Consider the following 23,615-nt stretch of genomic DNA (forward strand, 5'->3'; position numbering starts at 1 on the left):
ACACGTACCCAGAACCACCTGCGACAAAGTTTTTGCCTCGTCAGGCATTGGGAGCTCAACACAGAATTCCAATGGGCAGCGGAGACCACGGGAACTGTGTGATAGCTACCCACAGTGCAATGCTCCGAAAGTCGATGCTAGCCTCGGTACTGTGGACGCACTCCGCCGAGTTAATGGTCTTAAGTGGGGACACACACAATCAACTGTATAAAATAGATTTCTAAAAAATCAACTTCTATAAATTTGACCTAATTTTGTAGTGTAGACATACCCTCATTCTGGGCTCCAAAAAGGTTTAATAACGTCTTATATTTTAAGTGCTGGACCTTTTTTCCTTTCGCAAGTTTTCTCCTAGGTATGAGCAATTCAAAACAGCTTAGTTTGAGGTGCTCAGGTTCTTCCACACACTCTATGCTGACCTGATCTACCCATTTTCAAACCAATTTGACTTTTCTTTAAAACTTCAGAGAATGCAATATGTGGCTTTAAATGGAAATGTGGGTGAAAGCTTAATAATATATTCTCTTAAAAATTACTGTACATGTATTCAGAGGTTATTAATACAGTGCTACATATGCTACTGTGCTCATATCCTATTTGGTTGTGTTACTTGTTTTCTGGTGCATTTGTTTGAACAAAAATGTGATGCTGACATATTAATGTAGCTGAGGCCTGACTGAAATGAGCAATTAACACCTGAAGGGAAGTCTCATTTCTTGGAGGATAGAATTAGAGAGGTAAACAGAACATTGGGTTTAAAAAGAATGTCTGAGCCAACTAAGATAAGAATGAGAACATCTAGGGAGCCATTTACTAACAATGGACAAGGTAAGTTAGACATTTAGAAATTATGTAAAGATCAGGTTGTACATAAACAGTACATTGACAGAGCAAGCGGTACAGAGTCCTGCAAAGTGACCAAGACTATCCAAAAATGTATGATCTAAGAAATAGTAAATGCAATGAGACAGGTAAATGTATATGACGGGAAAGTGCTTCTGTGTAACTTTTGATTGTGGTATGCACTAGACTAGGGGTAGTCAATTATTTTTTGTCAAGGCACAACTTTCTTGGTCAAGGTATAGTCAAGGTCCAGACTCGAGTGAAAATAATAAAAAATAATAAATAAAGTAAAGTAAATAAAAAGATTTCAGGGTTCATACAAGTGTCCAGATTTGGCCCACAGTCCACCTATTGATTACCTGTGTTCTAGACCCACTCCTAAGCTTTAGTCTGATCAACTCAGCATAGCTTTGTTGTATACCAAATAAAGGAACCCGAGTAACTAAATCTGGAGTCGAACTGGTTTCTTGGATCCCAGAGACCTGGGCAAAGTGTTTGCCCAGACCTGAACAAGCTGTTCTGGATAAACTGAGGGGAATCCAAACACGTCCATGTATAGTCCCACCGGAATTGTTTTCTAACTCACGTTGAAGGCAGCGGGCTTGTTACAAGCCCATGACAAACATGTTGGAAAGTTGTCCCGGGCACCTCCTAGCCTAGGCTCTGACAGGGCGGCAGAGTGACACGGCCGGCCGGCCGGCCGCTCCCCTGGCAGAGGAAAACCCAGCCAGCCTGGGCTCTGTTATTGGCCACGAACTGGGACCGCGGGACGTCCCCGCCTGTCGCTGTGCGGGGCTATGCCAGGGGCTGCTCCCCCGCCTGGGAGGGAGGATGGGAGAGGCGGGGGGGGGAGGGCCCCGTGACAGGAGCCGGGCCCCCTGCAGAGCCTCGGACCCCAACCCCTGCGGCCTCCCAGAGGGGGGCTCAGCCAGGCGGGAGGGGGAGCCCGGCGGCTGACAGGCGCTGCCCGCGGCGGGGCCGGCGGCGGGGCCTGCCTCGGTCGCTACCTTGTAGACGTCGCCGTAGGTGCCGCTACCGATGCGCTGGATGAGCTCGAAGTCCTCCTGCGGGTTCCGCCGGGAGAGGTCGCGCACCCGCCCAACGCTCATGGCGCCGCCGAGGCTGGGGGCCCCGCTCGGTCACCGCCGGGGCCGGCTGGCGGAGGGGGGACACCGAGGAGCGATCACCGCCGCCCCCCGGCCTGCTCAGCCAACATGGCGCACTAAGTGACACCGTGCGCATGCGCCCGCTCGCGCGCCTCTGGCCCCCGCGACCAGAGACACGGGACGGGGACGCTACGGCCCAGCGCGCGCATGGGGCGGGGCGAGGAGAGCGGCGCGCGCCCCAAACTCAGCGGCTCTGTCCCGCCCCTGCTGCCCACGTGTCTCCCAGCTGGCGGCGGGCGAGCTCTCAGCAGAAGCGCGGCGAGCCTGGGGCTGGGGCTCCCTAGTGCTTCGCCCTTCTAGTAACTGAGAAACCAACACACAAGCCTGGGGTCAGTCCGCTCTCCATTCCCCGGGCTGTCCTGACCCACTCCCAACCCCCAGCCACACCAACCCCCCAACTCAACAAGGCCCCGTCCTGTTCCCCCCGCCACACTGACCCCCGGCCACTCCCAACAAGACCCCGTCCCAGTCATTGCCTCAGGTTGCACTAACCCCCTCCCCTACACCCAACAAGGTCCTGTCCTGCTCATTGCCCCCTACCGGGCTGACCCTACAACCATGGGCGCCAACTTATATGGGCTCGTGGAGCTAAAGCCCCAGGAATATTCAAAATCAGGGGCTCTGCTCCACCAATATTTGGAGCTAGGTTTTTGCTTTAAAAATCAGCGCGCGTTGGGAATCAGAAGAACTCTGGGCTGCCCAACCGCGGGGAAGCCCAGAGACTAAAAAAAATCCAGCCGGGAATCAGGAAGAGGGCTCTGGGCTGCCTGCAACCGCGGGAAGCCCAGAGACTTTTAAATCCCAGCTGGCCGGGATCAGAGAGCTCTGGGCTGCCCTGCGCCGGGAGCAGCCCCCTAAATCATCCCCCCGCAGCCGGGGAGCTGCTCTGGGCTGCTGCTGCGGACGCCGGGGGCCTTCCCTTGGAATAAATCCCAGCCACGGGATCAGGGGGGGGGCTCTGGGCTGCCTGCGGAGCCCAGAGCCTTTAATCTCAGCCGCGGGGGGAATCAGAGGGGCTGGCTGCCCTGGGGCAGAGAGAGCCAGAGCCTTTTGATTCCCAGCCCAGCCGGCTGGGGGCTAGGGGGCAGGCTCCTCGCGGCCAGAGCCAGCCCCCAGAGCCCAGCGCGGCAGAGGGGCTCTGGGCCTGGGGGCTCCGGGGCCCCCAGAGCCGGGAGCCATCCCCTCCTAAAGATCAGAGGGCCCTGGGGCAGAGGGCTGCTCTGCCCCAGCAGCTCAGAGCCCTGGCTGCTGATTGTCCCCTCCCAGACCCCTGCCCCAACTGCCCCCAGACCCCCACCCCTATCTAAGCACCACTGGTCCTTGTCCCCGTTACCCACTCCTGAGACAACTGGGACCCCAGCCCCTATCTAAGCCTCCCTTCTCCTTGTCCCCAACTGCCCCCTCCTGAGACCCCACCCCACTTTCCCCCAGGATCCCACCCCTACCTGTTGCCTATCCAATTGCTGCCTGTCCCCTGACTGTGACTGGCCCCTGGAACCCCCTACCCCTTCTCCAACCTTGTAATCTTGTGGTACTGAAGTGTTGTAGCTTCATTTTATATCGGCTTACAGGGCGGGAGTGGGGGGGGCACCACCATTTTGGGACCCACCAAAAATTATACAAACCTGCCGCCTATGCCTACAACCAACAAGAGACCCCATCCCACTCATCCCAGGCTGTACTGGTCCTAAACCCAACAACCCATCTCCCCTTGCCAACCCAATCTGTGCTGGCCGCTGTGGCCAGCAACATCCCATCCCTTTTCACTGGCCTTGCCTGCGGCAGTTTCATTCTCCCCCCACTCACTTTCCTGGGCAGTTGGCCTCTAAACCCAGCAAGACTCTATCCCCCTCAAACAGCCCGGGTTGCTCTGCCCCAGGCCTGGTCTACACTACAGAGATAGGTCGATGTAAACTGCCTTGCATCAACCTAACTCTGGAAGTGTCTACACTTAAATATAGCTCCCACCAGTGTAACCACCTCGCTACGCCAACATAATAATTCCACCTCCACAAGCAGCGTAGAGTCAAGGTCAATGTAGTTAGTCAATGCATTGTCCGTTTTTCACTGTGTTACTTACATTGATTGTTACTGGCTTTCAGGAGCCATCCCACAATGCCCCACACTGACAGTACAATCGATACAAGCCCCCCTGTTGAGGATGCACACCACTGACACAAGGAGCAAAGTGTAGATATGCATGAACAATGTAATTACTATGGCGGCTGTATGCCGACATAAGTTAGGTTGACTTAATTTTGTAGTGTAGACATGGCCCCAGTATACAGCACTCAGTATTACATCAGCAAGCACAATGGTTCTCAAACTTTTGTACTGGTGACCCCTTTCACACAGCAAGCCTCTGAGTGCAATCCCCTTATAAATAAAAAAAACACTTTTTAATATATTTAACACCATTATAAATGCTGGAGGCAAAGTGGGGTTTGGGGTGGAGGCTGACAGCTCACGACCTCCCACATAATAACCTTGTGACCCCCGAGGGGTCACAACCCCCAGTTTGAGAACCCCTGAGCAAGCATAACTCATCCCAGCCACACTCAGACCCTGTGAAATTTGGTAGCATGGAACAGCCCAGCAAGACTACCTGTACTTCTTTCCCCAGTTCTATTTATACTACAGCACTTTGTGGGCACAACATTAAACACAGCAGCTCTCCAGTCACCCATAGAGTTTCCCAAGACAAACAGGAGAAGGGACCAGAATTCAAAGGGAGAAAAGAAGCAGGGGAAAAAAAAACTATGATCCCTGTGACTTCCCCTTCCCCACCCCAGCTGTGAGCATCCTTCACACATGGATGAGAAACACCCTGTGACTCTCCCCACAGCTGTGAGTGTCCTCACACACAGGGGGGACCCTGTGGCTCACCCCAGCTATAAGCGCCCCTCATATATTCATGCATGGGATGTGTCAAGCCGTCTGGAGTGGCTCATGAGCATAAGTACCAACCTTAGGGCCGACTATTAAGAAGTAGGGCACAAACCCTAAGTTGGCTGTAAGTTCTATATTTCAGGCATTACAACAACCTCAACACAGAGTCACTGACAGTCCGCAGGAGAACTCCAGTCTGTCTTGCTACCCAGATAAGCTTGCCATTACAATACATGGTCCCTTACTCCAAAAATCACAACAATACTCAGGTTACTTCCAGTCCCATTACCCTGGGTCAATGCACTTTAGATCCTACGCCAAAGACACTTGTAGCCACTCCTATAATAAATTAACTAAAGATTTATGAATTAGGAAAAATAAATAAGAGTTATTTACAAAGTTAAAGCAAGTAAACATACCACACAAATTACTTACAATCTTAGATTCCAAACGGTCATAGAAGCTGTGGTAATATGCAAGCTGTATATGTCTCTAGGGCTAACCCAAGCTGAATATCCGGGGATCCCTTGCTTATGCTTAGAAGTCTTGCCCTCTCCCTGAAGTCCAGGCTGCATAGGGATAACATTTTTTTTCTTATCAGAGGGGTAGCCGTGTTAGTCTGGATCTGTAAAAGCAGCAGAGTCCTGTGGCACCTTATAGACTAACAGACTATTGGAGCATGAGCTTCCATGGGTGAATACCCACTTCGTCCGATGCATGCAAGCCTTTTATTGATGCCTGAATGTGCCATTAACTTGTCTTATTTGCATCTTCATGTCAGGGATTTTTATTCTGTTCCCCCAGAGCTCAAGCTGATGGGATGAGTTTCTATGCACCGCTCCTCTTCATGGGTGTGGGGGGAAGCAATCGACAAAGTTTTTGTCCTCTGATGTTCCACAATGTCTTGTCTGGTGTCTGTGGGTCTTCTTTTGTTGGTGAGGAGATAACACTTCCCTGTGGCAAACTAGTATTTCACACTTGTTAATGCTTCTCTCCTAACTATGGGGGTTTACAATTTTAGAGCAAATACTTTTACAGGTACAGAGCAAATACTTAAATATTATCTTGTAGCATGGGACAAAGATATTATAAGTGAGATTACTGCATGCAGCAACTTACAAGCATTTCATAAAGTCTGAACACTAAATACATTTTCATAAAGCTAATAACTATTTTAACAATACTAACACAGAGATGAGCCAGACTGGTTTACAGCAGTGCAACTGTCAGTGTTCAGCGATGCCTACGGGACGCTGGCATGAGCTGGCACCTGACCTGCAGCATCAATGGTGTCCCTCACACACTCGTGGGAAGGTCTGTGATTTCCTCCAGCCAGGAGTGCCTCTCACACACTCACAGATGGGGGGATGCTCTCACTCCCCCACCCCTCTGAGGCCACTCACACAGTCATGACGGGGACCATGTGAGTCTCCCATCTGTGAGTGACCCTGACACACTCATGGGGGGAGCCTCTGACTCCTCCCAGCCGTGAGCTCCCCTCACACACCCATGGAGAGAGACCCTGTGAGAGGGGACCCTATGACTCCTTTCTAACACACTCACAGGGGGGACCCTGTGACTTTGCCCCTCACAAACCCAAAGGGGAACTCTGTGACTCCACCCCTCACACACCCAAGGGTGGGGGGGGGCTGTGACTTCACTCCCCCCACACCTATGGGAGAGGATCCTGTGACTCTGCCCCTCACACGCCCACAGGTGGAGGGACCCTGTGACTCCACCCCTTACACACTCACGGGGTGGGGGGGACCCTGTGACTTCACCCCTTACACACCTATGGGAGAGGATCCTGTGACTCTGCCCCTCACACGCCCACAGGTGGAGGGACCCTGTGACTCCACCCCTTACACACTCACGGGTGGGGGGGCCTGTGACTCCACCCCTGACACCCAAGGGGGGGCTGTGACTCCGCCCCTCACACACCCACGGGTGGAGGGACCCTGTGACTCCCCCCCTCAGACAGCCACGGGTGGGGGCACCCTGGCGCTGGTCCCGGCCCCCCCTCCCCAGGGGCGCAGAGCGCGGGAACCGGGCGGGCCCGTGAGGGCTCTGGGCAGGGGGCGGCGCGGAGGGCCGGTGCGGGGCGGAGCCGGGCTCGGCGGGAGCAGCCCGGCTCCCCTGGCGGCCGCGCGGGGCCGGTGCGGCGGCGCCGCTGTCCTTGTGCTGCAGCCGGCATGTGGCCGGGCTGTGGCGGCGGGCGCCCGGCGGCGTGAGGGCGGCGGGCGGGCTGGCGGGCGGCGCGATGGGGCGCAGGCGGGCGCTGGTCAGCGCGCTCAGCCTGTGCCTCAGCCTGTGCGCCCTGGGGCTGCTGCTCACCGCCCTCCTCACCGACCACTGGTACGAGACCGACCCCCGGCGGCACCGCGCCGGCTGCGAGCGCCGCGCCACGCGCCCCCGCCTGCCGCCCCTGCCCCTGCGCCGCCGCCTGCCCCGCCGCGCCGGGCCGCCCCCCGCCGGCCCGGAGCCCGCTCGCTGGCCAGCGCTGCCGGGGCTGGGCGTGCTGCAGTCCGGCTGCGCCCGCTCGCTCTTCGCCACCCACGCCGGCCTGTGGAGGAAATGCTACTCCCGGGGCATCGACCCGGACCTGGACAGCCTGGTGGAGAGAGGTGAGCGAGCGCGGCGCGGGGCAGCGGGCACCCTCCGTGCGGCCCCTGGGCGCCCGCCACCCTCTGCACGGCCACTGTGCGCCTGGCACCGCCACCCCCTGCACGGCCACTGTGCGCCTGGCACCGCCACCCCCTGCACGGCCACTGTGCGCCTGGCATCCCCTGCACGGCCACTGTGCACCCGCCACCCCCTGCACGGCCACTGTGCGCCCGCCACCCCCTGCACGGCCACTGTGCGCCTGGCATCCCCTGCACGGCCCCTGTGCGCCTGGCACCCCCTGCACGGCCACTGTGCGCCTGGCATCCCCTGCACGGCCACTGTGCGCCCGGCACCCCCTGCATGGCCACTGTGCGCCTGGCATCCCCACCGCCACCCCCTGCACGGCCACTGTGCGCCTGGCACCGCCACCCCCTGCACGGCCACTGTGCGCCTGGCATCCCCTGCACGGCCACTGTGCACCCGCCACCCCCTGCACGGCCACTGTGCGCCTGGCATCCCCACCGCCACCCCCTGCACGGCCCCTGTGCGCCCGCCACCCCCTGCACGGCCCCTGTGCGCCTGGCACCGCCACCCCCTGCACGGCCACTGTGCGCCTGGCATTCCCACCGTCACTCCCTGCACGGCCACTGTGCGCCTGGCATCCCCACCGCCACCCCTGCACAGCCACTGTGCACCCGCCACCCGCTGCACGGCCCCTGTGCGCCCCACCCCTGCACGGCCCCTGTGCTCCTGGCACCGCCACCCCCTGCACGGCCACTGTGCGCCTGGCATCCCCACCGCCACCCCCTGCACGGCCACTGTGCGCCTGGCACCCCCGGCACCGCCCCGGTGCGCCTGGCATCCCCACCGCCACCCCCAGCACGGCCCCAGGGCGCCCGCCACCCCCTGCACGGCCACTGTGCACCTGGCACCGCCTGCACGGCCACTGTGCGCCTGGCACCGCCACCTCTTGCACGGCCACTGTGCGCCTGGCATCCCCACCGTCACCCCCTGCACGGCCCCTGTGCGCCTGCATCCCCACCGCCACCCCCTGCACGGCCCCTGTGCACCCGCCACCCCCTGCACGGCGCCTGTGCGCCCCCCACCCGCTCCACGGCCCCTGTGCGCCTGGCATCGCCACCCCCTGCACGGCCACTGTGCGCCTGGCATCCCCACCACCACCCCTGCACGGCCACTGTGCGCCGCCACCCCTGCACGGCCCTGTGCACCTGGCATCGCCACCCTCTGCACGGCCCCTGTGCGCCTGGCATCCCCATCGCCACCCCCTGCACGGCCACTGTGCACCCGCCACCCCCTGCACGGCCCCTGTGCCCCTGGCACTGCCACCCCCTGCACAGCCACTGTGCACCCGCCACCCGCTGCACGGCCCCTGTGCGCCTGGCACCCCCACTGCCACCCCCTGCACAGCCACTGTGCGCCTGGCACCCCCTGCACGGCCCCTGTGCGCCTGGCACCGCCACCCCCTGCACGGCCCCTGTGCGCCTGGCACCGCCACCCCCTGCATGACCCCTGTGTGCCTGGCACCGCCGCACGGACACTGTGCGCCAGGCCCCGCCACCCCCTGCACGGCCCCTGTGCGCCTGGCACCGCCACCTCCTGCACGGCCACTGTGCACCCGCCACCCCCGCACGGCCACTGTGCACCTGGCATCCCCACCGCCACCCCCTGCACGGCCCCTGTTCGCCTGGCACCACCACCTCCTGCACGGCCCCTGTGCGCCTGGCATCCCCACCGCCACCCCCTGCACAGCCACTGTGCGCCCGCCACCCCCTGCATGGCCACTGTGCGCCTGGCACCGCCACCCCCTGCACGGCCACTGTGCACCCGCCACCCCCGCACGGCCACTGTGCGCCTGGCATCCCCACCGCCACCCCCGGCACGGCCACTGTGCGCCTGGCACCGCCACCCCCTGCACGGCCACTGTGCGCCTGGCACCCCCACCGCCACCCCTGCACGGCCACTGTGCGCCTGGCACCGCCACCCGCTGCACGGCCACTGTGTGCCCGGCACCCGTGCATGGCCACTGTGTGCCTGGCACCGCCACCCCCTGCACGGCCAGTGTGCGCCTGGCACCGCCACCCCCTGCACGGCCAGTGTGCGCCTGGCACCACCACCCCCTGCACGGCCACTGTGTGCCTGGCACCGCCACCCCCTGCACGGCCAGTGTGCGCCTGGCACCGCCACCGCCCCCCCCCGCACGGCCACTCGGCCCCTGCCACCGCCTCCCCCCTCACGGCCACTCTGCGCCTGGCACCCCCACCGCCACCCCCGGCACGACCAGTGTGTGCCTGGCACCGCCACCCCCTGCACGGCCACTGTGCGCCTGGCACCGCCACCCCCTGCACGGCCCCTGTGCGCCTGCCACCCCCTGCACAGCCACTGTGCGCCTGGCACCCCACTGCCACCCCTGCACGGCCACTGTGCACCTGGCACCACCACTGCCACCCCCTGCACGGCCACTGTGCACCTGGCACCCCCACTGCCACCCCCTGCACGGCCACTGTGCACCTGGCACCACCACTGCCAGCCCCTGCACGGCCACTGTGTGCCTGGCACCCCACCCCTGCACGGCCAGTGTGTGCCTGGCACCCCCACCCCCCGCACGGCCACTATGCGCCTGGCACCTCCCCCTCCCCTGCACAGCCACTGTGCGCTTGGCACCCCCAACACCACCCTATGCATAGCCAGGATGCACCCGGCACCCCCAACACCACCCCCTGCACGGCCAGTGTGCGCCTGGCACCCCCAACACCACCGCACTGTGCCATCACTGCCCAGGCACTATGTGCATCCAAATACCATGTATCCCCTGATCTAGCAATGCATTGGCACTGTGCACCCTTAATGCACCATGCACCCACATCCCCTATGCATGGGTACTATGGATTATGCACCCCTTAATAAACTATGCACCTCCTTACCCACCAATCCACATGCACTTTGCATCCTCTCACCCACCAGTACACAGACATGGTGCACTATGCACCCCCATCATCCCTCAGTGCATAGGAACCGTGCATCCCCCAATGTGTCATACACCTCCCTTACTCTTTAAAGCACAAGAACTTCTCCTACTACATGTGCACCATGTGCCCCGTAATGCACCATGCATCTCTTCTCTCTCTCAGTGCATCAGGTACTCCACTCATGCACAGGGTCCACATACCTCCTCTTCTCCCATGCACAGGTACCATGCATTCCAGTTACCCCAGTGCACAAGAACCATGCACACCTTTATATCGGTACATGGGAACCGTGCACCTCACTTCCCCCCGCAGCGCATGGGCACTGTACACTCCCAGGTGCAAAGGAACCATGTAACAGCTTGCATTCCCCCCACAATGCACTTTCAGGTACTAAGGCACCACTCTTTCTCTTCAGTCCTCCCCCATACGCAGGCACTATAAACCCTTGCTCCATCTCCAGTACTGGGACTCCAGTGCACTCAGCCCCCACAGTGCACCCACACCATGTATCCCTTTCTCTCCCTCCAGTGTGGGGGCACCATGCACTCCTTTTCTCCTCTCCCAGCCCCAAAATATACAGGGAGTAGGCTCCCCTTCTCTAGACCGTTTTGCCTCTCCTTCCTGTTCCCTCTGACATGCTGGCACCATATATGCTCTTTTTACCACCAATGAGCATACTCTCACGCTAGCCAGGCCCACATGTGGGGACACAGACTCAGGATTAAACACACAACAATTATTCATGCAAGCAACTTAAATTGCAGTAGGATTCCTTCCTTTACTGTACATGCCTCTTCCCATAACCTCGTCCTTATGGTTCTTTATTTCTGATATTAATAATTTTCAGTAATGACAGTGAAGGGCACCAGCTTTGCATGGGATAAAGTTATTTTTCAGCCTGCAGTGAATGACATGCTTCAAAATGAGGGATGTTTGAGAGGTTATGCCAACATATAAAATGGCACCATACGCTCGGCTTCCCCTCCACTGCCACAAATACGCTGGCACCAGCCACCCTCTCGCCTCCTCCCCCTCAGTCTGCTCTGTCGGGGGGGGGGGCGGCGAGAGGGAGGATACATGGGCATAGAGTATTGTCTGAGTGTTGATGAGTGATAATTAAGGCTATGTTTTAGTCACAGGTATTTTTAGTAAGTCACGGATTTAGTAAAAGTCATTGGCTACCAATGCTTTATGTGCAGGAGTAGCTGGCCACTCTCTACAGTAGCTGCTCTTCTGCTGCTCCCACAGTTATGCTACTGTGTACGTCTGAGTACATGCTGTCTAATATTAAGCAGGCCATTTTTTGTTACTTCTCTTTGTACCTGAAGCAGCCTTCAAAGGCCTCCTGTACATCTCCTCTTTGGGTAAAAATCTGCACTGGTCCTCTAGTAGAACCTCTGTTCCTCCTTAGTGAAAAAAAGAAATGTAGCCCAGATAATAACACCTCTGTCCCTTCAGAAATTAAAAGGAATAGTCAACAGACATTTGCATCATTTGTCACCCCAATCGGAGATGTGACTTTTCTGCTTCCTCCCTTTATTGTCATCTGTTAAATTAGACCTTTGTAAAACAGCCAAGCCTTTTGTCACATAGACATGGGCTAATCTTCTTCTTTAGTACATACTGGGAAACAAAGATATTTGTTTTATGTTGCAGCAATAGATTAAACATTTTCAAACTACACATATTGACTTAATGCAGGTTTTTTATTTGGTTGGTTAGTTTTGTTTTTCCTAATATTTAACTTTGATATTATATAAGTAGATAATAAACCTTTTAATTACAGCAACAAATAATGTGTAATACACTATTTCATGCTCAAAAGGGTGGGAGGCATCACTTTATCTTCTGTAGCCACTTGTGTAGAGGAACAGGGTAGTTATATTGTTAACATTACGTGCAGTGAATGTTGCACAAAATATCTGTAACTTAATGAAACATTTCAGAGGTGTGCCTCGGAAGACACAAAATTTCATTTACCAGATTGGCCTGAGAATAAAGTAAATAGCTTTCATTATGGCAATGAAGATGCACATTTAAGTGCTGCAATTCATACCATCTTAAGCCAAGCAGTACAGTTGCAAATTAGTAGAGAAATGCAAAAAATAGATATTGCTTTAAGTGTTCTTATGCTTATACTCAGCAGACTCATTGTGACATTTCATTGCTTGTGCCTTTAGGGATAACATTTTGGATTTGGAGTCAGCTACACACTAGAGCACATGCAAATACGTTCCCTGGGATGGATGTTGTATTTTCAGGGCCAGCCCTGCTCATAACCCATTCCCCATGTTTCTGTTTATAACCAAAATGACATTTTGTTCTCTGCAGCCAACATTCTTGGCTTCTGATTAAAGTCCAAGGGCCAGCTCAGCTGGTGTAAATTGGCATCCCTCCATTGACTTCAGTGCAAATATGAAGATATATACCAGCTCAGGATCCATCTCAAAATGTCCCAGAGAGTATCTTTCAATATTAATATGTACGATCACAAAGGCCCTGCATTTCCTCTCACTCTCCAGTTTTACACTGGTGTGTCCATCCCGTTAACTCTTGACTAGCATGAGAGGACCTTCTATCGATATTCCCATAGAGTTGAACTCTAACCTAAGCACATAATCATTGTGTCTGCAGACAGGTAACTTTTTCCTTTCCAGAAACATCACCTCTCTCTCAGGCATAAGGCCTCTTTCCTGAGACTCATATTAACCGTGATAGGCCTTGTCTACACTGTCACAGTGCTGAAACTTTCTCACTCAGGGGTGTGAAAAAACACCCCCCTGAGTGATGTAAGTTTCAGTGCTGTATCACGCCAGTGTAGACAGTGCCCCAGCGCTGTGAGCTATTCCCCTCTCTCCCAGCGCTGGTGCCGCAACTACACAGCCACCTGAAAGCGCTGCCATACCCTGAGTAACAAATGCATTTACAGTTGCTTACCTCTTCAGAAAAAACACCTTCACCTTTGCAGCATAGTTAAATTCAGATCACGACCTTGCATCCCATTATTTTTCATATGCTGTCTCCGTTTAGTTAAAAGGGTTTAATCTGTTTTAATAGTAAATTAAACTAAAAGGACTGAGGTCACGTCACCTCACTGGCTAGGTGCTGGTAGAAAGGGTTCACAAGGAAGGTTCCAGATCCTCCAAGGTATTTAGGCACCTGACTGTCAGTGAAACCGATGAGAGTTGGGCCCCTAACCACCTTTGAGGATGTGAGCCAAAGTTCACATATTGGGTTCAGCCATCTCCTTCCTTGACTCCATCTCCCTGCAGCTCTCATGCTTCCTACAATTCAGCACCTCTCCCACTAGCCTGGCTGTCCTCTGACCTGCCCATGATGCCCTTGGCGAGGGGGGGAGTCTTACTCCATCCCTTTCCTGGGCGATTCACTTTCAGCTCCTGGTGTAACCAGTTTAGTGTCATTATTATTTATATTGCAATAGTATCTTGAGGCCCTGACCAAGAGCAGGCTTCCTTTGTGCTGGACACTGTATGCACACACACACACACACAGAGTAAAGAAAGGTTACTTACTGGTAACTCTTGTTCTTCAGGAGTTCCCTCTGTGCATTCACGCCTGTGGGATTGACTCCCTCTCCTCTTGGCATTTGCACTTGAAGCAGGGCGCATTCGCCCACAAGAACCACAAGTGGGAAATGCACAGAGCCCCTCAAAGAAGAAACACTCCCTGCCCCAAAGAGCTGACAATCTAAATAGACAAGACAGACGCATCTGACCCAGGCCCTGCCCAGGGACAGGCTGCTGCAGGGTGTCTAGGGCTGAGTCGCTGCAGGTGCTGCTTACGGAATGCGTTGGTGAGCAAGCAGCCCTGGTCCAGCTGCGGGTTTGCCTCACAAATACCACAGAATTGCTCATGGTTTCTCTGTCACAAAGCTTCAGTGGTGCTATGCAACCTGTCACAGTGTCACTGAGCTTAGAGGATAAGGGCTGGATCCTGCCAAGTGCTGATTACTCCAAGCCCCAAGTGAAATCAGTGACAGCGCCCAGCACCTTGCACGATAAGACTCTAAGAACAGCCATGCAACTGCGTGTCAGGGCAGTACACTGGGCACTTCAGCTTCCTTGCAATGGAGCCAGATTGCCTTGTTGCAAAGCAAACACGGGGTTATCCGTAGGGGGCCAGGTACTGGCAGGGCCGATGCAAGGAAGTTTCGCACCCTAGGCAAAACTCCCACTTTGCGCCCCCCCAGCTAACCCCGCCCAGCGCCCCCGTGGCAGCTAACCACGCCCACCTGCCCCTCCCACCCAAGGAGGGCCCCCCCCACGGCAGCTAACCCCACCCGCTGCGGCAGCTAACCCACCCCTCCACCCTGGGAGCCCCCTCACAGCAGCTACCCCCTTGAAAGCTCCTCCACAGCAGCTAACCCCACCCGGGAGCCCCCATGACAGCAAACCCCGCCCCCCCGCCACGGCAGGTAGCCCCATCCGCCCCCGCGAACCCCCACCAGGGAGTCCACCCCAGCTCTCCTCCGCTGAGCAAGCCGGCGCTGCTCTAATTCTCCTCCCCTCCCAGGCTTGCGGGGCAGAGTGGAGGAGACTTAGAGTGGGGGCTGTGTGCTCAGCGGAGGAGGCAGAGTGGAGGTGATCCAGGGCGAGGAGCTGTTCCCCTGTGCACCCCCCCCCGTTACCGTGGGCAGCCCTCCCCGCCCCCCCACCCCAGCCCACCTCCACTCCACCTTCTCGCCTGAGCGAGCTTTTAGGCGCCCTCCACCACTAGGCACCCTAGGCAGCCGCCTAGTTTGCCTAAATGGTTGCACCGGCCCTGGGTACCGGCTGTTAAAGCAACAGCCCTTTTTGGGGAGTGCCAGGGAACACCGCCAGTGGTGGATCTCGTAGGCATTTGTTCTGCTGAGAGCATAGCCAAACAGGGTGCCTCTGCATGTGCTGTGGGAGCGCGCACAGGAGAAGCAGCTGCTACATACTGTGACAGGGGTGCATCATGTGTTTTCCCACCCATCACAGATTCACAGGATCGGTGCTATGTCCCCAGCTTTGGATCAGTCTCTAGGAGGAACCCTTTCAGTGTGCCAGACCCCTTAGGGGTCTCCCTTTTCCTCCAGGGTAAGCCACATGGCTTCACTGCCTCCTTAGACTGGACTCTGGGCCTGCAGAGCCTCTGCTTCACACCGTGAGCTCCATTCAGCGAGTCCAGCTGAGACAGATCCCTGACGGAGACATGTCCACTCTGCAGGATTCATGCACCTCGACCATTATTTGCAGCGACGCTCACCCAGCGTTGTCCAAACAGCCGGGTTTATTAGTCATCTGGACACAGCATAGGAAGTCCTTAGGGTAGTGTAGAGAACTGAAGGTTAAAGCTCTGGTTACCCCAGAGCCCAGCCAAGCTGTAGGGAACCCCTTGATTCAAGGTCTCACTCTGTGTCTGACCTCCTTCATCAGACCCAGGTGAGTCCCGACTCCTTCCAGCAGCCAACACTTATCACCCAACCTCGTACCTCTCCGGTCCTTTGATCTCAAGCTGGGGGGTTGTTGTTCTCTAAGGAGAGATGGGGAAGTCCTTATCCAAGAGTCATTGGTTGCTAGGTGTCAATGTCCCGTCTGTATCCCATTGACTTTCAGTGAGATTAGGGCACCTAATTGCCTGCATCTCTTTTGAAAAATGGACTTAAGCTCCTAAATCACTTAGGTGCATTTGAAAATTTGATCCCATGTTCCTGGGTCCTTGTGGGTCTGGGTCCCCTCCAGCGTCTCGTGGGGGGAGAGGGCTGCTTAGGAAAAGGCCCCAGAGTGAACACAGAGTAGCGGGTGGGTGGGTGCACATCCATGCGTGCGTGAACTCTCCCAGACTGAGGAGCTTGCACATCTCTCACTAGTGACAAGCTTCTGCCATTTGTAGGGAGAGGGGGCATTGGGTGTTCAGAACTGGAAGTGCAGAGTAGAAGCTGTGGGCACAGGGAGAGCAAATGGGGAGAAGGAAGTGTGGACTAATTGTATTAAAAGACAATTTTCAGCCTAGCTGTCAATGTTTAACACAGTGTTCTCTGGGGGAACCTGCTTGGTTTTTAGCCGGCAGGTTAATGAAGTCTCTTTCTTCCTTTCCTGAAGGTATTGTTCAGAGATGCACAGCTGTCAAATACCACTTCTCCCAGCCAATGCGCTTACGAAACATTCCATTCAACTTAACCAAGACCATCCAGCAAGATGAATGGCATCTGCTTCGTAAGTACACGAATTGTCAGCTCTCATCTGGGGACGCACAAGTTTCTCCATAATTCTGTCAGTGTTTCACATGAAAAAGCAAGACAACGTGCTGGTCTGTAGATAGGGTTTGCCATGCTGAATCAGACCAGGGCTCTGTCTAGTCCAGTAACCTCTCTCTGGCCAGTGGCCAGTATCAGATGCTTCAAAGGAAGGTGTAAGAAATCCCATAGTAAGCATATATGGAATAACCTACCTACAGGTAAATATCTTCCTAGCCCCCATCCTTTACAAGTTGGCTTATGCCCTGAAGCATGGCTGTTTATATCCCTTCTAAATCTTTTTTAAATTTTAAATCTCATCTGATGTAGCTCTGGATGTTCTTGTTATTTATATAGTTGGTCAGTCTTTTTTTGATTCCTGGTAAACTCTTGGCCTAAATTATAATTTGTGGCAATGAGTTCTACAGGCTAACTGCGCAATATGTAAAAATGTATTTGTTTCTATCTATTTTAGATTTGTTGCCTCGCAATTTCATTAGATAGTTCCTCATTCTGTGTTATGAGAAAGGGTAAATAGGAACCAACCCCTGGTTTAATTTTTCTGTACAGCTCACTATATTCTATACCTCTGTCAAGTCCCCTCTTATTCCTTTCCTGTCTAAACAATCCCAATCTTTTCATTCTCACTCTAAAGTTAATTTTTTTTCATGCCCCTAATCCTTCTTGTTGTCTGTCTCTGAACCACTTGTTCTCTAAGATAGGGTGACCAGAACTGGTATTCCAGGTCAGGTTACATCGTTGGTGCAGGTAGTGACATTAGAACACTTTCAGTATTACTTTCTGTTCCATTGCATCTGCATCTAAACATGTTGTTTGCTCTTTTAACCATTGCTACCCACTGAGGAGGGTTGTTTGTTTAGTCAGCTATCTACTCTGGAGCCCACATCTTCTTCCTGAGTGGTTACAATTAATTTAGAACCCAGATTTGCCTATGAGTGGCTCGAAAGATTCTTCCAATATGCATTACCTTGCATTTGCCAACAGGGCTTGTAAATAGTTCCTTGCCACTCTCTTTTTTGCTCTCAGCAAAAGGGTGGTGTTTAATCTCTGCTCTACTTCTGATATGGAAGCAGATTTAAGAAGAATCACGGCTGGTTTTCTGGGCATGGCAGCTGCTGTTCTTCTCTGTGGATGCATCGTAGCGGCAGTCAGTTTCTTCTGGGAGGAAAGCCTCACGCAGCACGTGGCAGGCCTTCTATTCCTTATGACAGGTATTGTGCCATCTTTGTGTGCTAATTACAAATGAAGCCCTTGATTAGGTTTCTCTTTGGTAGACTGTGCTTGTTATCCATCAGCAGAGAACACCTTCCTTTGATCTTTCCAGTTAGAACTGACTTTCCACTGCAGCTATTCGGGCAGACGTCAAAAAAGCAGGCAAGATTTTTCTGAATATTGTATGAATACAGAAAGGGACCATTTAATTTCTTCTTCCAAAAAAGGGAATAAAAAGATTGTCCTTCACACTGCATACCTGTGCCTGGGAGAAAGAAGAGGTAAGAGCACTCCATTACAGCGCTTGCACAGACTGCAAACTCTAGGACCAGGCGTGCAGGAGCAAGTGAGCATTGTGCCATTGCTTACTTTCCTGCTTGAGCATGTGGATGGGGAAGAGTGGGCAGAGCGTTGGTCCCTTGCCTTCAATTTACCAGCCAGCAAACCTGAGACAGCATGGGAGGGTGTCATAATTTGCTGGGAAATGATTTCTTTCCAAAGCAAAGAGGGAGGCTGAGACTAAATTGTGTTTGAGTTAAAACGTCTGGCAGGGCTACTCCTGGAGGGGTGCAGTTTACACCCCTTCTTTTGCACAAGACTGGGTCTAACGGCAAAATCTAACCCTAAATTCATGTTAGTGGGGAAGACTAGGGAATAGGTTCCCCTCCCCCGCATTCCTTCTTCTTAACTCTGGCCTTAAAACAACAAAGGAGAAGTCTAAATTACAACAAAAGCAGCAGTTGTTTAGTTAAGTCAGTGTAACAATTTTATTTTTGTCCAAGTCATTTATAACTTCTTGAAACTTTCACCCCTCAGGTTACCATTTTCCATCATTGGTCTTTTCCTAAAAATGAACTTTTTGGGGAAGTTTGAGGAAAAGTGTTCAGCTGTTTTTTCAGAGTGAAGGTGACCAGGTGTTGTTTGGTTCGTATTATTAAAAATAAAGGTCTTTCAATTTTTTTTTGCAAATAGCAAAAATGGCAAAGGATAGGAAAGGTTAAATTAATTGTGGGAAAAGCCCTTAATAAGAAGAAATTATTTTTCCTGGTCTGGAGGAAATGTATATTAATTTGACCAAATTATAAACCTCTGAAAACCACATACTGAGCATGTAGATTTTATTTTGTAAACTTGTTAATTTTAAGCACCATAGATTTTATTCCATAAATTTGTAAAGTGCAAGCCTAAGGAAAAATGTATTGTGGCTGTATGTGTATAGCTAATTTCACTGCATAATGAAACATCTAGCCCAATAGATTGCTGCCAACCCAGGAGGGACACTCTGGACAGGGAGACAGCTCCTGCAGACAGATGTGGAGTGGCTGAGAGACAAGGAGCTCACTCATATCTGAGCTGTGCTGGGGAAGGCTGGCTAGGGATGCATGGTTGAGTAAATTACATACATGCCCAGACTAGATTTTGTCAAGTGCATGCAAAACTATTGCCTCAGCCAGCCCACCATGGATCTTGTGAGGTGCGATGGGGCTGCTCTCAGCCATGGATTTTAAGGGGTGCAAGAAGAGTCGTCTCCAATCTGAATATGTTAAGCAGGCCTCATGAATCCACATGCAGGGCACTTAACACCCCTGCTCTGAAAGCATTCTCCTGGGGTAACAACTGCAGCAAACCTTAAACCACTTGTATAAACTGAGAGCTTTTTTCCAACTACAAGAACTTACAGGAACTACAAGAAGTTACATTAAGTTCATAATTAAAATACGGAGCCAGTGCTCAAAGACTTCTATAGTCAGATAAGACCCTGAAACATTGTAAATGCCAGCATTAATACCACATGTTCTATCCAAGTAAGAAAACAGCTTTTGCCTAGTCTTGATTATATAAACTATTGTTTAACAGGGATGTGTTTGCTCTTTTATTTATCTCAGGATGTATAACTCTACTAACCCTGAGACTGTTTTGTTTGCAGGAATATTTTGCACTATTTCTCTGTGCACTTATGCAGCAAGTGTATCATATGATCTAAACCGCCTACCAGCATTCATATATAGGCTTCCTGATGATGTGGAACATGGATACAGCTGGTCTATATTTTGTGCTTGGTGCAGTTTAGGATTTATAGTAGCAGCAGGATGTCTTTGTGCTGCTTATCCATTTGTTAGCAGGACCAAGATTATTCATCTAAAATCTGCCAGAAACTCTTCTGTATGACTGCTTCTCAGAAGATGATCTTCTCTACCCTTGTTCAGTGACAGGCGAGCAATATTGTTCAAGGACTTACCCCCAAAAAAGTGAAAGGAAAGTTACGTTCAGGATTCCATGCACAGATACCTGCTCCTTCAAAATCTACCAGTCGGGAAACAAGAGGAGTTCTGTTCTGCTTTCTAGCTGTCTGAAATCAAATAAAGGAAACACCTTCCCAAGGACAAGAATAGTAGGGGTAGCAACTGCTTCAGTCAATATACTGTGTATACATGTGTCTGAAAGGAAATGAGGCTATTCACACAGGACAAGTTAAATGGTTGGGAAAAGCTGGGATGAGAATTTAGGGCTATTTCTATTTTTCAAATGGTTGTAAATAAAGTAACTTATCAGAAGGAAAAAAAAATGATTGCCAAATGAGTCCAAGTCAGAAAAATAATCATGATCCTAGAGAAAGAAAAGCTTAATACACTTTAATGCAGCTTCTTCTGGACTTGAATTCAGGGGAGGGTTGTTAGGTTTTTGCTGTTGGATAGACCCACTCTCTTCCCCTGTACCCCATATGAATGTTCTGTGTCAAAACAAGAATCCTGCTTAGTTTCATTTCCCTTTGTACTTTATAAGTAACCAAAAATGTTCATTATTTATATAGATGAGAGATTCATTCATTCCCACTGATAGTGTTGGAAGTTATCTCTGTTGTGAAGCTTCAGCATCTTTGTGTTAAACTACAATTCAGTAGTAAAACACCTCCCTCTGCGAACACTGTGTTTGTGTTGAGTAGAAGTTAGGGGGCTTAGAACTGGGTTCTCTCTTGAAGGTGGTGTAACTCAAAGCTGAATGTGAATCATTACAGCCTGCTTTCTAGTGATAGGGTAGTCACAGATCCAGTCGAGCACCCCTCCTGGTTCTCGCTAGACTGCTGTGAAAGGCAATCCAGCTTCTGGCTCCCAGGTTAAGCCTCCAGACTCTGAACAGAGCTCCTAACACTGCCCTTGTGAGCACTACCTCCTCCTTCCCCCTCCCAGAGATGTAAGGATTCTTCATTTGCAACTGCAGCATGAAAGCACGGCACTGCACAATCTCACCAGCCTCCCTCCTTGCCCTTGGGCACTGTTCTGGGCTCAGACCTTTGTGAGTTAGCAGAAGGAACAGAGGCATTCGGGGACCAGTTGTCCCCTTTTGTAACTTCAAATGTTTGGGGGTAGAAGAGGGAGATTGTGCATTGCCAGACAGAACCCAAAGTTGGTGAGTGCCTCCCCCATCCCACAAGCATCAATGTACATAGGCAACTCCCTCCACAAACTACTGGTGAAGAACCTGTTCCTGTTTCCTTCCACTCTTAGGGCAAGTCCTGGAAAGCTGTGTGGCCCCTGTATGAAAGTGAAACCAACTATACCTTCCTTCTCACCAACACTGTATTTATACAGGCTTACCCCAAGTGAGTGCTTGCTTACTCAGAGTAGAGTAGGTGTCTCTTTACAGCGGGATACTTCCTCATGTGCTTTAATAAAGAAGGGTTTGAGGCTCTTTGCAAACTCAGGCAGACATCTCTGCATCAATTAAGTCTGGAGATCATGACTATTTCTTTGCAACCAGAACAGCTAGAGCCTTTTCTGATAAAAGTAGAGCCTCTAGAGAATGAGTGAGAGGCTCATCTGCACACACCCCTCTGAAGAACAGTGTTTCAGGCAATTTGGATTTGCCCACAGCTGTGGAATATTAGCAGCTGAGAAAGGTTAAGGTACTGGCCAACCTCTGCCCACCCCCGACTTAGCTGCCATGGTTAATTAGCCCTTTGAACAAAGGTCCTGGCAAGGGCGAGTGAAATAGCACACGAAGTAGTGTCTTTGTGCTAAACTGCAAACTGGCTCTTGAATCATTTTTATTTTAGCTTATACATTTATCCATAGTCTTGACTGGTAATGCACCTAAAGTCACTGTACTAGAAAGTTTCCAGTTATAAGTAGCTAAATATTCCTTAACAAGGTCAGAGTTTTAAACAATATATGTAATGCTACAATAGTTTTAGGTAGCATGATCTCTAAGTAAGATACACACTTTTCTTAACACTCCATGAGCTTTCCCTTTAGGAAATACTTTCCTTTCCAGGATTTCTGTGGACTTTTACTCCCGGTAAAACTGACCAAATCTGACCCAGCGTGCGACCAGTTTGCTGCCACTTTAAATATAACCTGTCCAATGTGCAGAAGAGCATCATTGTGCAGACTTGCTCTAAAACTCTAAGGATCTTGTACATGACAGTGCCAAAGTTGTACGAGCTGGAGTCAGAGCAGAGATCTCTTAAGTAGTAATAGAGACAGCTAGTGTTTCCACTTCTGTTCCCTTCTGTTCTCCACACTATGCAGCGCTGTCAAAGGTGGGATTCTTTGGGTAAACATCAGCAGGAGAGAGGTTTAAGATTTCTTCCACTGATGGGCCATCATCTTCTGGTAGTATCTCTGCCTCAAACATACGCTGAAGCAAAGCATCAACTGTCCTGTACCCTGAGAAAAGAAAAAAAAAATACATTAGTTTCTATACTGACCTAGGCTAGTTAGCTAGTCCCTTGATTTACTTTATGCTCAAAAGCTGAGTGGTCGAGTCATTTTGGTGATCTGTTCCTCACTGGGTGACAAGTCACTGAGGTGTCTACCCTGCCGGTTTATATCCCCATGCCCCAACAAACAAAGGCAGCTCTTTCAATCAGCATGTGTTATTTACCAATGTAAAAAAACATACATGTGAGAACCTCCCTCTGTAGGACTGGTCCCTACAACACATTTTCTAGTACTTTGGCCAATAACTATTTGAACATCCTGAACAAATCCACAGTGAAAAATCAAACAGTTTTCATTAACTGCTGCCCTTTCAAGGGATTTTTTTTTTTAAATGAAGCAGTTTTGATAGAGCACTTGAAGAAGTAGGGAGCTCCATATGAGGCCTCTAGACTCAGGCTTTCAATCAGTTTGTGTGTTAAACAGGGACTCCAGGCTTATAGTGAGCTTCAACTGGATTCACTAGGAAACAGCCAAGATACAGGGAGAGAGTTTCTGGGAGGGGAGGATGAGCATTAAACCAAGCGGTAAGAGTTGCAAAGAGTTACCAAAGAGCCTCAGCCAGGATAAAAGTGAAGTGGATACAAGGAGAAAACAGCAACAAAGAGGCTTTCTAACATCTGGAGAAGCTGAACCACCAAGACTGTTCCTTGTGTAAGTAGCTACTGCAGGAAACGAGCTTGTGCTGTAAAGCCCGGAAGCTTGACAAAGAAAGTGCTATAATAAAAACAGCATAAACACTATTAGAATCTGACTGGGGATGCCAAAAGCCCCAAAATGCATTCTGATTGGCTGTTGGGCCTGATGGTGCCATATTTAATCACAAACGTGGGCGTGCTCAGATGAAAGAGGTGCTGGGGGCTCAAGCAATTTTTTACTTTCATAACTGACGCAGCAAGCGTAGAGGTGCCGGGGCTATGAACCGCCAAGCCAAGAGCCCCGACAAAAATTAAGC

At 52.2% G+C, this 23,615-nt stretch overlaps 3 protein-coding genes across 5 annotated transcripts in view; 1 reads left to right on the forward strand and 2 right to left on the reverse strand.

Moving 5' to 3' along the window:
* The window catches only part of MAP4K3 (mitogen-activated protein kinase kinase kinase kinase 3), a 130,004-nt gene extending 127,920 nt beyond the window's left edge, over window positions 1-2,084 (reverse strand). For both annotated transcript variants that reach the window (XM_039532999.1, XM_039533000.1), the window contains exon 1: window positions 1,851-2,084. In XM_039532999.1, coding sequence (XP_039388933.1) covers window positions 1,851-1,952 — 102 coding nt within the window. In that variant the 5' untranslated portion in view covers window positions 1,953-2,084. The remainder of the gene's footprint in view (window positions 1-1,850) is intronic.
* TMEM178A (transmembrane protein 178A) overlaps window positions 1-21,513 on the forward strand; it is a 156,296-nt gene extending 134,783 nt beyond the window's left edge. Inside the window, exons 1-5 of the mRNA XM_039533003.1 lie at window positions 7,451-7,522; window positions 16,576-16,689; window positions 17,804-17,941; window positions 19,870-20,340; window positions 21,449-21,513. Coding sequence (XP_039388937.1) covers window positions 16,623-16,689; window positions 17,804-17,941; window positions 19,870-20,111 — 447 coding nt within the window. The 5' untranslated portion in view covers window positions 7,451-7,522; window positions 16,576-16,622 and the 3' untranslated portion in view covers window positions 20,112-20,340; window positions 21,449-21,513. Of the gene's footprint in view, window positions 7,523-16,575; window positions 16,690-17,803; window positions 17,942-19,869; window positions 20,341-21,448 lie in introns of the transcript that reaches the window.
* A 436-nt stretch (window positions 21,514-21,949) lies between these two features.
* The window catches only part of LOC120402383 (two pore calcium channel protein 1-like), a 31,118-nt gene continuing 29,452 nt past the window's right edge, over window positions 21,950-23,615 (reverse strand). For both annotated transcript variants that reach the window (XM_039533001.1, XM_039533002.1), the window contains exon 19: window positions 21,950-22,609. In XM_039533001.1, coding sequence (XP_039388935.1) covers window positions 22,464-22,609 — 146 coding nt within the window. In that variant the 3' untranslated portion in view covers window positions 21,950-22,463. The remainder of the gene's footprint in view (window positions 22,610-23,615) is intronic.

This window comes from Mauremys reevesii, linkage group 3 (genome assembly GCF_016161935.1).
Source record: "Mauremys reevesii isolate NIE-2019 linkage group 3, ASM1616193v1, whole genome shotgun sequence".
Taxonomy (NCBI): domain Eukaryota; kingdom Metazoa; phylum Chordata; order Testudines; family Geoemydidae; genus Mauremys; species Mauremys reevesii.